This window comes from Xiphophorus maculatus, chromosome 18 (assembly GCF_002775205.1).
Source record: "Xiphophorus maculatus strain JP 163 A chromosome 18, X_maculatus-5.0-male, whole genome shotgun sequence".
NCBI lineage: Eukaryota > Metazoa > Chordata > Actinopteri > Cyprinodontiformes > Poeciliidae > Xiphophorus > Xiphophorus maculatus.
In genome coordinates this window covers 19,935,071-19,950,334 of record NC_036460.1, presented here as the reverse complement: position 1 = coordinate 19,950,334, position 15,264 = coordinate 19,935,071, and the positions used below count along the sequence as shown (strand labels likewise).

The 15,264-nt window shown below is 36.2% G+C and overlaps 1 protein-coding gene across 1 annotated transcript in view; it reads left to right on the top strand.

The window, feature by feature from the left end:
• LOC102229669 (cGMP-inhibited 3',5'-cyclic phosphodiesterase A-like) overlaps positions 1 to 12,047 on the top strand; it is a 70,692-nt gene extending 58,645 nt beyond the window's left edge. Inside the window, exons 14-15 of the mRNA XM_014469516.2 lie at positions 2,067 to 2,328; positions 3,284 to 12,047. Of these exons, the coding sequence (XP_014325002.2) occupies positions 2,067 to 2,328; positions 3,284 to 3,606 (585 nt within the window). The 3' untranslated portion in view covers positions 3,607 to 12,047. The remainder of the gene's footprint in view (positions 1 to 2,066; positions 2,329 to 3,283) is intronic.
• The last annotated feature ends 3,217 nt before the right edge of the window (positions 12,048 to 15,264 follow it).

The window sequence follows — 15,264 nt, the reverse complement described above, 5'->3', positions numbered from 1 at the left end:
TCACACCCTGCGTAATGCCACTTCAACATGTTGAACACCACTAATACCTAATAAAATGATGTAGGCTGTGATCCTACATGGATGCGATGTATGCAATATCCACCAGTACTCCACACTGACGCCATACATTTTTTTGGTTGCCATGGCAATAGGAATCCTTGTCCCCCAGCCCCCGTCCTCTTTTTGTACAGCTTGAAAGCAGTAACATCAGACCGACAAAACAACAAAACAGAATCCTGCACTGTCATAACATTTGATGGAACAAAACAAAACAATCCTTTTTTTTTTCTCCGTTTTGTTATCTTGGCTTCCGTTACAAAAACCAAAACAGGAGCAGCAGTTCCAAGAATTCAACCTTCGGAGCAACTTCTAGGTAATCCTCCAACTGAGATATGCAGTTGGTTGAATGAAAAATGAGAAAATGCAGAAGTGGGAATCATGCCAAGCATGAAAAACAGAAGAAATTGATGGACTCACGCACTGCAATCATGTTTTCTGATGAGTAAATCTGTTAAATGGGGGCAGATAAATTTCAAGCAGAGTATTAATGCTTACAATCGTTTTGATCGTGTGGGAATAAATATGCAGATTGGAGTCGTCACGGCTACACCAAATCTCCGACAGTGAGACGGTTTTATTTTTTAGTATGGTACCTAAAGATTAGTTATACTTTGAACTCATCTTTTTTTTCTATTTGTAGTCTACTTGACCTATTTTCCAGCGACTGTATCCGGGGGCTGTGTATCTGGGACTCTCAGTGCTTGACAGCTGAGTTCATAATATTTCAGAGATAGAGTTTACCCACAGTCGGCTGAACAGCTTGTTGTGTTATTTATTTGATACAGTTTTAGTCTTATTAACCAAAGCCTCCATTTTTACATGCACCACTGCCAAAAATGTACAAAAAAAATAAAAAAGAAATCAGTTTTTAAGCCAAAAGATTATTTTTTTTTTAGCTAATCACCTGCACCTATTGTTATCCCCACTGTTTATATTTTCTACAATGCCTTTTGCCAGTAAGAAAACACTGGATCTTCTAAAATTGCACAAGTCTGGAGCATTCAGAGATAAAGGCCATTTTTCCGTATAAAGACTCTACCATACATTTCAGGGCTTGGAATTGTGGTGATCATGGGAAAAAGTTTATGCTATTAATTGTCAAGTATTCTGTTTTAATTGGGTCACATATTCTGAATCATTGTTGTGCTCTAAGACACAATAACAAACCCATTTCCAAGTAACTGGTACAGTCCAGTTAAATAAAATGTTCTGTTACTTTATAAAGTTCATGACACCATATAGTCACCGTCGGAAGAGAAACAGGATCACAGCATCATGGACCCTCCACCGTACCTAACAGTTGGAGAGAGATCCTTCACTTATTGATCCTTTGAGAACCATTTGGAGAGTTTGTTACTAAAATGCACATTTTTAGTCTCATCTGACCAAAGCAAATGGTCACAGTCAAGGTTTCTGTAAGATTAACCAAACTCCACATGTCTCATGGCACGACACACTTTGTGTATTCTTCTCAAGCAAACAGTTTATAGCATCTAGTTTTTGCTATAAAAAAACTAGATGCAGGACCTTGCTGACCCCAAGGTCCTGCTCTTTATAGATTTTCTCTAGGAAGAAATAAATATATTTTTAACTTACGCTGTATGTGGGGTTATAGTCAAATGGGTATTTATCCAGACTGGTTTTCCCCCCATCCGATAGTTTTACACTTTTTATTATTCTGACTATGTATGGGAAGGTTTTGGTGATAAGTTATTCTCTTTTTTTGCCTTTTCTTGATTTACTTGGACATTATGTTGTCTTGTCTCTCTCCTTTTGAAGAGTGGCTAAAAGAAATGCAGTCGTCTTGCAGTTTGGAAGTTGTGGATTATCATGGCTTTGCTGTGCGATATATTTTTGATCACTGTCAAAAGATTTAATTGAGCAAAATGAAATGTTGGCTCAGTCAAAGTACAATTATTAAATATTATGCACATGTTTATTATTCCAGTCCTTGTATATTTTGTATTTTCTCTCCCTTTTACATTTCTTTCTCTGCATCCTTCCAGGGTGATGAAGAAGCAACTTTAGGCCTTCCTATCAGCCCATTCATGAACCGGTCTGCCCCCCAACTCGCCAAACTACAGCAGTCATTCATCTCCCACATAGTGGGACCACTGTGCTCCTCCTACGACTCTGCTGCTCTCATGCCAGGGCGCTGGGTGGACCTGTCTGAAGAGGCAGTTGAGATAGATGTGGAAAAGGAAGAACAAGATACAGAAGAGGAGGACACGGCGGATGAGGAGGCGTCAACAGGTTCCGATGGGTCCCGTATGTCTGCTTCCTAATTAATAGAACTCATTTAGCGGTGATATTTATGATAAAAGGAAAATTGACAAAGTATGTCACAAACAATTATTGTTCCATAAAGATTTTTATGCTTAAATTTTATATTTTTTAGGGAACAACGGTCAATACTTAAAATATTGACTCTTCACGCACATTCAATGCATTATATGACAAGGTCCTTTGAAACATCTTTCAAACATAAGAAATATTGTAAAAGGACTTCATTATATCAAACAAATTGTAAAAAAACTATAAATCTCTAAACACATCATTTGTGTCTTTCCACCAAGACGATACAATTTCTTCGCTTGGTACCAAATCCTGTACTTTGAAAGAAAGAGCCCTGAAAAGAAATCGATAAAAGGGATGATCAAAAGTACGTAAACATCCATTGCAGGTTTTTTTTTCTTTTTTTTTGCAATAACTTATATGGCTAGAACTACATACCTCTTTGTGAGGTTTTTACCTCACAAAGATAAATACTACTCAGTTACTCTGAGTTTTTTTCTTTTTCAATTCTTTTTCCAAATGTCTGACTTCACAGTGTCAGACAGATCCTAGTTTTAATGTAAAATTGTGTCTTTGATAATGGGGAGGTGTGATTTTTTTTCTGCAAATGTAAGACTTTTTGACAGAGAATATTCAAGTTTCTTCATGTAAATATGAATTAAATCTTCAAATCTTTACATTTTTTTTGTGAAAATATACTCTTCCAAGGCCAGTTTTCTTTTCTTTTTTCTATTTACTAGCCCTAATACATCCTCGTAACAGTAACAATCATTACAATACATTATTTTAGCACCGCCATGATAAATCGATATGACGGAAAAAGAAAATGGTTAGCAAATGGTTGTCATTCTTTTTACAGAGTAAGTACTGAAAGCCATATTTTTTCCTTCAGTCGCTTAGCTGGCAAGTTTTCCTTTTGTTTCCACAGAGCGGCAAGAAGCCAAAAAGCTGCGCATACGGAAGGTCTTTTGTCAGATCACACAACATCTCCTGGAAAACCATGAAATGTGGAAACGTGTCATTGCAGCCGAAGCATCAGAGGAGACTCAAGAAGAGAAGGCCAACTGCTTAGACAAACCTGTAGATTCAATCACAGCAATCCGCGAGGAGGAGGAAGAGCAGGAGCAGGCGAGCAAAGAGGAGGAGTCAGCCGACGACCTCGATGAAGCAGAAGAGATAGCAGCAGCGGAGAAAGAGGAAGTCCTTCCACAATCAGAGACCTCAGGAGAAAAAGAGGACATTCCAGAGTGAGATTATAAACTTGAACCTCCTCTTAAACCAGGAATCTTGACCATTGTTTGAAAACGTTTTTTTTTTTTTTCCTAACCAAACACTTTGTATGGTAGCCAGCACATCACTTTGACACAACACTGTAGAACATGTTTTGGGTAAAATGTGCCTAACAAAATCAGGGTTGAGGACTGGGATGACGCATAGTCAGTACATCTGATGAGGAGATCAGCAAAAGACAAAGAAATAGTAGAAACAGAGTGGTGATTGCGAAAAACAGACTTAAGTTTGTTTTTTTACTTTTCAAGCTTGCTCTTTTTCTGGAGCCCTGCCCTCACCCAGGTTGTCCCTTGTGCACTAATGGGCCATCGAATGCTCTTCCTGCATCTCCAATTTTATCAACACCCTGCGTAGCCAACACAGCTTGCTGAAGGTGTGCAGCAAGCCCTTTCTTCAGGACAATGGGATGAAAGTCAGGGAAAAGGCTGTCTGCAGTCATGTGGAGTAAAGGAGACTGAAAGAGCCAGTGGTATTGTGTAAAAATCAGAGGACCACGCAAGTTTCACACAATCACACTCACATTCCACACTCCAAACAGAGAAGAAGTTTAAAAAAGAACCTTGTTGCTCCAAAAGCTTTAGTCTTTCTCAAGGAAAATCTCATGAAACAAAGTTTTAGCATTCGGTTTCTCCCTGTTGTTTATTTTTTACTTTTGCAAATTTTTGGTCACTCGGTCCACACAGACACCAACGTGTTTTCAGGCTGAACAACTCAGGAAGGCAGAATTAGAATCACAAAAGGACTTCCAGTGTCCTTGTCCTTGTATTTCTCTCTGCTTCTTCTTTCATCTGTTTGCTTCTATCTCCTTTAAATACCCAGGAACGTTGGGCTGGATTTGTACAGCCTAGCAGTAACCAAAATGGAGTAAAAAAAAAATGGTAATGTTGGCAGTTTGGTGAAATCTTTGCAAGTATAAAATATACTGCTGTGGTGGACAAGGCTAGTGCCGAGTCACAGGGCCAGTTTACCCGATATTTACATAAAGACTTTCTAGACCTGAAAGGTCAGTCGGCAACAATTAGGCGCTGCGCACCAACAAGAAAATGTCTAGATGTCAGATTTTAAACAAGGGCATTATAGCCTTTTTTATGTTTTCAAAAAAAAAAGGTAAAGGGAATTTAAGTAGCATGTATATGTAGCCAGTTTCAATAGTAGCATGGAGAGGAAAAAAATAAAACAGAATAAGAGATGTAAGCACTTTAAATAACACAGACACTAACATTTTTGTTCAAAGTTGACACTGGTCCTGTAGAGAAAGGTTCCTCTGATTATACCTTACACTCTAAAAACTGCTGGTTTATAAATAACACTGTGGGGTTGAATCATTGGTTTCACGCAGCATATATACGTAGTTATGTTTTGACCCCCGAAACAAGTTAAAGTGGCTAATGTCTAACACTAATGCTGAAGAGATAATAGAGCAAATACAAGTAAACAAAGTAATATTTGAATAAGATGTATTATTTGTATCTATATATGTCATAGCCATTTATTATAACCATCTCGTTTACTTTTTCGATGTAGTAAATTTCGTAAATATTGAAAACGTTAGGGCACTGATCGCAACATACCAACTAATGAGACATTACGAACAGTTAAATTTCATTCTCAGAATATAACACCGTATAGAATATTGATTTGATCAAAGCATGAACGTTGAATATATCTAGCATTAGGTTGCTGTACCTGGTAAAAGTAACTATTGGGTACTGAGCAAAAGGCTAATGTTACTGTTAGATTAAATGAACAAACTTGTGTTCTTGTGTGAATTAAAGTCATAGCAAACCCCACTGACATTAACATCGTTAATTAATTATTTTGCACAAAAAAAGTCCAAAATTACAAACCTATGAGGATTCATTCTTCTTTTTAACTCTAAATGTTTGACCCAGTTTTTGTTTAATCTTCTTTCCCTAAAGTATGAACCCAGCATTTGAGTTAAAGGAATAACCCAGCAGTTGTTTGAGTGTAACTACAGTATATCATAGCATATGGCCTGACAGGTGGTGCTCATGCTGTCCTTTGATGTCCTCAGAAATTCTGACTGGTGATGATGGAGGACAGCGTGAACACGAAGGACAGCCCCAAGTAATGAGGCTTAGTAAGGAAACCGGGGCGATATGAGAGAAGGGAGAGGAACCTCTTAGCATTACATGTAGCTTTCCATGAAGGGTCAACAGGGTCTTAAATATCTTTAATATTTCAGAAGATTGTTCTAGATGAAGCTCTTTGAAGAGGATCCAGTTTGGTTAGAAGTCAAAACCATGTGATGATCTGTGTTTCCGAGCTATTAACAGAAAAAAGCATTACAGCCTATTTAAACTGACATCGGAAAAGTATCGAGGGAGGTTTGAGGCTGCTTAGCGTCTTCACTCACATAGCAGCAATAAGTAGCTTCCATCAGAATCATAATTACAGCTGAAAGAGTATTAGCTCCGCGAGAGTTGCAGCTGACTCAAGACGAAGTCAAAGCAGATTACACTCAGACACTTTGAGGTGCACTTCATCAATTCCTTGATAACGCTTGTAATGAATCAGCCAATTATATTTAGGCCCTAAATGCTGTGAGAACAACCTATTAAAGTTCAAACTGGAGTTAGAATGGGAAAGGAAAGGGGATTGAAAAGGTCATCGTTGTTAGTTTCAGACTTGATGGTAAGAGTATTTTAGAAACCGCTGATCTACTGCCATTATCACAAACATCTATCAGGTTTACAGAGAATTGTCTAAAGGGGGCGGTAGTTGTGTCAGCGAAAACGCCTTGTTGATGCCAGGCATTGGAGGAGAGTAAGTAGACTTTATTGAGAAGATTAAAAAAAAGTCACAGTAGTTCAAGTAACCCAACATTATAACCAGTGATTGACTGAATACAAGTTCTCCCCTTTATGGCGACAGTGAACCCATCTTCTCATGGCTACTTCTAGGAGGATAATAAACTATGTCCCAAAACTCAATTCATTCAAAATTGGTTTCTTGGAATAACGTTGCATTCACTGTACTTCAGAGGCCTCTTCAGTCACCAGATTTCCATCCATTAGAATGCCTTTGGATGAGGACATTCAGGGATGTGGCGCAACTTTGGAAGCTAGCATTACATCATATCATGTTTAATCTGTCAGATTTAAAATGCGTGGAGGTCAAACCCTGCACTGACAAAGCGAACTTGATAAAGTTGCTGGTGAGTGTAAGAGTGATTGTACTAGATGTCTAAAGCAATCAAACAGCAAGGAGGTTTTTACTGTATGATAACCTGAGGAGCGAGATGACAGGTAATAAACATAAGAATTGACGGTCGGCGCCCCTGTAGCTCTCATATAGCAGGTGAGTTGCTGGGTAACGATTGATCAGTACTAACTACCTGACATACACCATACATGCCCTTTAAGCAGTCAGGCTGATGTTTTTAAACTCTCTCGATTTAAAAAAGAGACTTATGCAGTCTACTAAACATGCTTGTTTCATGTGACAAAATTTCTTACTCATTTACTGTTTGCTAATACTATTGTAATGCTGTAGAAATATTTAGCTGTATCAACTGCACTGTTATGAGAATGCCCATTATAGCACAGGAGGGCTAAAATGTGCAACATTATACCCTTGACCGCTCATTGGCTTTACTCAGTAACATGGGGTACTTGAGTTTGTTTGTTACACTATAAATTAGGAAGTCTACAACAATCACGCCATCTGCTTATTGTTTTTGTCTGCATGTAAATCCAAAAGGCTTAAATATCGATGTTTTTTTCTTTATTATGACCTACAAGACATTCCAATGACCTGCAACATGAAAAGCAACATGTGGTAATGTTAATCTGAGGACGTCAAGGTCAAAAAAATAATAATTGGCAAAGTAAGAAAACTAAAATACAGCATAAAATGTAAATCTCGTTCATTTGGATCCAAAATACCTCCCTGAACTAATCTCCTCGGACTCTATCTTTGTAATGCCTTGACATGCAGATAAGCATGCCCTTAAACAAAAAAAAAAAAAAAACATGCTTGTAGCTGTAGTTTCATAAAAAGAGGAACCTTTTGAACTTGAAATACTATGAAAGTAATCACAAAACTGTAGAAAAAAATGTCATTTCATCACACAATATACAATACATTACACCTCATTCCCATCCAAAGATCCAAGTCAGTGTTCAGACATTTTTTTCATATTTTTTTCTATTGTTGAGCTTAAATTTGAATAGCCTCGGAGTATAAAACTCTCTGAGACAAAACATGTCTTTCTTCTCCAACTGTACAGTGCAACAATCAAAGAGACTTGAAGCAATCAAAGCTGTGATCAAAATGCAAGATTTTCCAGATATGTGTTTTTTTAGTCACACATATGTATGCATAGATTGAAGTCTGCCTATGTTTGGAGCTCTGCTTGTGCAAGTCCTCAGAAATTCAAACGTGTGGATCAGTGTTTTGAAGAAGCAGTAGGAACCAACAGACCGGATTTGCACTTACTAAGTGCTGTGAAAGATATTCGTCCCCTTGGAGATTTATTATGCTTTTTGTTACACTTAAACTTTTCATGCCACTTTTACTAGCCAGAGATGGCCAGTGCAATTACAAAAACATTTGCAAATACAATGCAAATGTTTTTAAGGAGATGTGGGGGTTGTTGTGATATGCTCCCCCCAGTGGAGCCATCTTGGCATTAAGCAGAATAAACGGGCAGAAATTACCTCCAGAATACAACCAGTTGACAATGTAAAAGTTCAGTTAAAGAACAGTTTTAATTCTATATTTAGTGTACAAAAATCTTTCTAATTTTTTTTTTAAATCCAAGACTTGTGTATGTTTTTAATGAACAATAACAATTAAGTTTAAAGAATAATTTCAATATTTTAGCTTTTTAAATTCAATATTGTATGTAACCATTGACATTTTAAAGAGCAGATTCATGTTTTTCTTTTAGAAAACTAGTTTGAAGCCACTTGATTTTCTGCTCTACTTGTATCTACCTCCATAAGTCTGAGAATTGTCTAATCCATGTTGAATCATTTCACAACCATTTAGAGTTAAACACCCATTTGATAAATAACTAAAGGAAATAAATGTTATTTATCTGTAATGTCAAATGAGCCTTGAGAAAATTAAATAGAGCAGACAGATTTGCAAAATGATTAATTCGGTGTACATATATGAAAAAATATCTTTTGAGTCTCATACAGCATTTTTTTCCCCAGAGCATGAGAGCTAAGCATACTAAGATAATCAGATAATGTATAATTTTACAATTTCTGAGAAATTGCTAGATGCACATATTTTTTAGAGTAAGTAAGTAAAATAGGGAAATTTGTAAGTCAATTTTTAAGACATCCACCACAAAAACTTAGCTTAGTAGCACTTACATTTACCAAACATTTTGTTTTATCTCCATCTAAGCAGGTCAGCCATGTGATCAAAATAGGTGAAGTCCACAGCACTGCTCGTCATTTTGGTGCAGCTCAATATTCTGGTAAAATAACTTCATCCAGGCAGTATTTTCTGCATCAAAAGTTGTTTGCTTAATGTAACTATTAAATAGTTATATTATTTTGATGTTCAAAATCAAGAAATATGCAAAAGCAAACAACACTTGAAAAAGAGAACATTTGAACATCACTCTGTTACAACTTCTGTGGCAAATTGATGCAGCACAGCATCTTCTGCAAAACTAAGAATGAAGCTAGAAGTTTCTAGCGAGTAATGGCATTACATTAAGAACACCTGACCCAGCTGTATGTGCATAACACAATGGCCAGCCAATATCAAAGTAGAAACAGAAAGATTTCCAGGTATAGATTTATTTGGCAATTTGTCCAGTGAAGTAGAGAAAGTCTGGTACAAATGTGGTCTGACAGCAGCAGCTTGGAGACATAGCAAACCGGCACCCCTCAAAGCTCTCATTGCCTGTAATTTTACCACAGTGGTGTAAATATAGCTATAGCTGCTTGTGACAAAATTTGTGTTTTCAAAAATTTTAATTCTATTATGATTTGGCCAGATGTAATTTTTGCTCTGGTTCTGACCAGCATTGTGGTGGACTGTCTCAGTCCGTACTGACTTTGGATCTGACCAGCAAAAGGAAGAATCGGGATAACAATAGTGTCACCAAAGCACAATAAATACGAAACTACGTGGTGTTTGTGTAAAACATAGTGCAAGTCAATGGAACCATCTGAAAGTCTCACTTTTCTACACATTATCAATACTTTGAAGGTTTAACTTCACTAAAGTAATGTCACAATTACATTACTTTATCACTATGACAGGCTATTATCTGTCAGGCCCCTCTAAGTTTGTCTACAGTTACTTTCCCTAAACACATTGTTTGGGCCTAAAAGTCAGCCTTCATGTAAAAAGGCTGTAAGTTTAGTGATTAAAAGTCAAACCTGTTATTCGTTTGGCTCAGATACAGAAAAAGATTGTTGCTATGGTGAGTAAAACCCCGCAGGAAAGTTTAGAGAGTTTGACTGATTAAATTTAACTGAATCAGCTGACATCAGTGAATGCTTTGTCCTGCCAAAGGCCAAATGAAAGTGAAAACTGAGTAAAACAACAAAGTACTCCTGCAGAGATTTTTTTTTTAGTTCACAAATAACACAATTATATGGCTGAATACTTCACTATAGCAATTTATAGTACCTGTATAAACTCCGTTGTGTTTGTGTCGGTCAGCGTTTTAATCCTGGGTGAAAAGTGTTTTGAACAGAGAGGTTGTTTTTGTTTTTGTTGATGAGGAGAAATTCACCTGTGCTTACTTTCACCTGCTTTTCCAATAAATAGGTAAGTAAGCTTGGATTTTGCATACAGCACATAATTGCTCATACCTGGTAGTTGACCTTTTGGTTTACAAAGTCATGTTTCTAAAAGATATTTTGTGTCAAAAGGGTGGATTTTAAAAAGAGTTGTCTTTTTTTGGAAAATAATAGAAATGAAAATAAGGATTCAGTTACACTCAATACTTTCAAAACTATGCTAAATAGGATGATATAGGACCTTTAAATATAACTTTTCAATAATGATTTGTCCTCAATGCATTTTTTTAGCTTATTAGCTCTTTTTGTCTTTTTAAAACTTTAAAATACAATAAACAACAACATAATTTGGTCACTTTTCCACCTTATGAAACATGAAAATTGTTATTTCATTTGTTTTGGCATTTATGACTACTCTTCTTAGCAATTTTACCTGTTTTTCACTTGTCTGTCTTTCTTTTTTCAATGTTAGTCATCCTAATTCTCCATGATGGAATTATTGACCTGATTTAAATTGGGTTTTTGTTTTAAGAAAAAGAACAGAGTCTCTAATCAGAGCCACACTTCTTAATTTTGATCAAGGTATGAGTGTTTTCTTTGAAATATTGTTGCAACCAGATTTACTTCTGCAAACCAAAGAAATACTTTTGAGCTTTGCAGTTTTTGGTGATTTGCACAAAATGAGCCCTAAACTAATTTTCTTATTTTTTTTCTTTACATTGTTATGTAGAATCTTGTGATGTTGGGATATGTATACATTATATACACATTTTGTTGTTATATGTAAACGCAGATTAAACTGAATGAAAAACTGTCAGCAGTTATCTAATAGACCACTGCTTATAGTGTTAATATGTTTAATTGATTTGTTCTTTCACTCCCATGTTAGTGGACTTTGGTAGCACGACAGTTTAACTCACCAACTCCTCACAGACTGAAGGCATCGTAAACCAAAAAAGATAATAATAATAAAACACTCCATTTTTCTTCAGCTTGTTGCTTCTGCTAAGTTAAACGGGGTCTTCTCTCCTGTGCCATAACATTTTCACATGTACATGTATCTAGAAACTGTTTTAAGGCTTTCCACGTTTGTCTCAAGCAAAACCAAAACAATTTTCTTCCACCATCTTATTTTATCTGTAAAATAAGACAAGGCTGGTATGGTTTTTTCTGCAATTGCAGTCGCTTCACTGACTCAGTTCTTTATCTTTTCTCTCTAGTATCTTGCACTTGACTCATGTAGCAATACCTACAGGATGGGGGAAATTGTGTGATTCACCAGTATTTAAGGAAAATATAACTTTTTATTTCTTGCTATTGTTTGACTTTGTATAAAAATATATACTGTACAGATTTAAAAGTATATTATGACAAAGGAAAAAAAACTTTTAGAAATAATATTTATTTTTACTGTTTTGTAATGTAGACACAATACTGTAGCTCCTCTATTGCCAGACTTACTGGAAGTGCCTCTCAATAATGTATTACAAAGTAACTATACAATATATTGGGATTATTAGAACCTGTCACTAGCAAGGCATTGTTGATGTTGTATTGTGACTATTGTTCAATAATAAGATTTATAAATGCTGCGTGTGGCTGATTCTTCATCTGTTTCAACAGGATCCTTTTATAACACATCTTCTGAAGTTAAACGTTAGATTGGATGAAACAGTTAGCAACTGATTTTAAGATATTACAGATATTACATACAGTGTCCGAGGAATTTTTTGAGGCCCCAATAAATTACAAAGATTTAAATAAATTAACTTTTAACTGCAGTAGCAGAGTCTCACTTTGCATTTTTTAATCCAAACCTGATATTCAGTACATTTACATAATCATACATACAAAATCACAATGAGCATGATTACTGACAAATCCCAACAACTATTATTAATGTAGCAGAAATACTCTTTTATTTACAATTAACTTCTTAAATTGATCTATGTTTTCAGAAAGTCTTAAATCCATGACTTTTGCTTTGCCTGTGGTATAAATACATTGTGAAACAGTGGCCTATTTCTTTTAGCTGCTGTCTATAAGGCCAAACTGTATCTTGAAAAAGATTGCGGTGAAGGATAAAAAAATCAAAGTCTATGAGCTTATTTGGAGAACTGCGAGCAAATTATTGTTTTTAAAACAAGAAAGCCAGATAAGACCTCTTCAAATCTCTTCAGTACAGCTGCAACTGTGCCACATATGTGTAAATAAAATATATAATACTCTCTCAGTTACTGACAATTTCTTTAAAGACAAAATCAGTCCTCTGACCTGATCTCTTTGTTTCAGTTCCATCAACAAGTCCTGTTCTATGGCCTAGAGGTCAAGGATTGATTCCTGAGACCAAACCGATTTCTTCCTCTCAGTCATCCATTGTGGGCATGAAATAAAAAACTAATTTACAAGTATTACTGTGTGTAGTGCTGATTGCACATGACATGCTATGCTAGTAAATCTCTGGGATGATAGATAAGCTTTGACCATCCATTCAGAGTTCAGAAAATATCTGATGCCATTTTGGACGTTCTAGCAGGCTCTGAGAAGCAAATTTGATTAAAAAAACAATTCCACTGATGATATGTCACTTACTTAATGTAGGCCTGATCTACCAATGTGTGCTTGGCAGAACATAGAGATTTACTTCTCCATCTTGTCAACTTTTTTGGTGATGTTTGGTGTTTCTATAACTCCTATGGGAGGACTTCATAGGCACCACCATCCTGGTTATACTGACTGGGAAAGCAAGTCCAGCTCATCTATCCTTATGAAATTCAAGATGTGGTTTTCGTACAGATTCAGAGAAAATTCCTCAAATATTTGGCCCATCAAAACAATCTCACTTTCAAACATAAACGATGTCACAGCAATAGTTTCATAGCATGGAGATTTACAAATCAACCCAGTCTGGAAAAACAGAATCAAATAGAATATCATCCTTAGCTTCAACTTGTCCAACAAATAATGATAAAACATTCTAGTTCTGTCAGCCAGAAGAAAAAAGACTCTTAGAATAAGTTTCTTAGACTCACACACACGACTCTGGCAACTCTTTGGGGTCTTCTGAAGCAGTAGATGAAAAAGGTTTGCTGTTCCAACCAACCCAGTATACTGGAGATTACACTGTGCAAGACCTACGGTGTTCTCTCCCCATAGAAAAAACACTAACCATTCCTGCAGTGTGTTACTGTTAGACCTTAATTATGTTTCTCAAATCCACGTCCAGCTTTTCCTGAGATGCTGTCTTCTCGTTGCTTAAGTGTGTAGTTCTCACTAAAGTCAAAGGGTTGGCGGCAATGAAGACCAAATGTTGCTTAACTTTCACTCTGACTCTGCATGGAAATGAGAATACTGTAGTTTGCCTTGAGTAACTTAGATATAGAGGAGCTGACATACCGGGAGTATGTGGTGCCAGAAAAGATCAAAAGTAATCCCTTTGGTAATCTTGTTTTCATTGAAGCGGCACTCTCTTTGAAGCCCTCCTTGTCTGATCGATTTTGTGTCAGCTTTTGGAATTACCCAGTGAGAGTGTTAAATATCATGAGACATCCTTTTCTATCCAACCACGCAATGGACTAAAATATAGCACACGTTAGCCCTCGATACATATTTTAACAAATGGTTTTTCTCTGATTTTTCTGACATGTTAACATTGACGTGGTTTGAGGACAAGCCAGAAGTTATCTGAGTGTAAAATGTATTATTCTGGAACGATGTGAATCCACCTCAGGCAATTCTTTCTTTTTTGATTGCATTTTTTTCTGTCTGCTTCCATTTTTTGAATCCTTGTATGGTATCTTCTGCACTTTCATCATAGACCTGTCTTCTGGACGATTTCCCACTTTCCCTTTTTTCCCCTTCATGGATTCCTTTTTCCCCAATTAACCTTCTTGACCTTAACCCAGTGGATTATGAACACAGCTTGACTTAAATCCAACACCACAAAAACAGCGACCACTGTGCACACACCGTCAGTGATGAAAACTGGAGCAGTTCAGATTGATTACACTCACTCATGCCTAAAATTAAAGCCTCAGCCAAAACAAGCTGACAAATACAATATAGTAATAGTAATATAGTGTACAGATAGGACATTACCTCTAAATGACTTATTTTTTAAGCATTCATGTTTATTTAAAGTGCTTGGAATGTAACTTAACCCAGTTTAAATAACATCTGCGGGCTGTAATCCTAGCAGGATCCATAGCATGTATTGACCTACAAAGCATCAAAGAATATGCAGCCAGACTCTGATTTATTTTTATTTTTTTTATAAAAATGCACTAGATGGTTTTATTTTGAAAAAAGAGAAGCCATTTATACAACCCCTTCATCCCCCTGAAATATAACTTTTTATAGTTAAATTTCAATTTGCATAGCTGGATTTGAGTAAAGCTCCAAATTACCAAAATGCAGGGGTAGCTTCTGAAACATGCCATGAAAACATTTTTTACACTTGCTCTTTGTTATTTGAAAGAAACAAAAGTGACAACCATTCTTTGGAAGAAAGAAAAAGCCAAGCAAACCAGATGGACAGCTGATAGCACGCACAAAAGGAAATAAGAGAGCCACTGGCCATTAATCATAACTCTTGTCTGTAACGTAACAGAGCATGCACTGACAAGCACAGGCTGCCCTGTTATTTAGAACCAAATTCTAGAAATTAAAGCAATTACATTTTAAGTGCTCTTTACTTTTAACTCTTATTTTAGATGTTGTTAGCTAGTGATGACCTTTTCCTGGGATAAAATATATGGTAAGATCCATTTTGCACACATTGCAGTAAAATATCCATCCATCCGTCTATCCATAATAGAATCAAAACTAAAATGAGATTTTTTATTAATTAGCTAGAACTGTACATACCCCCTACACCAAT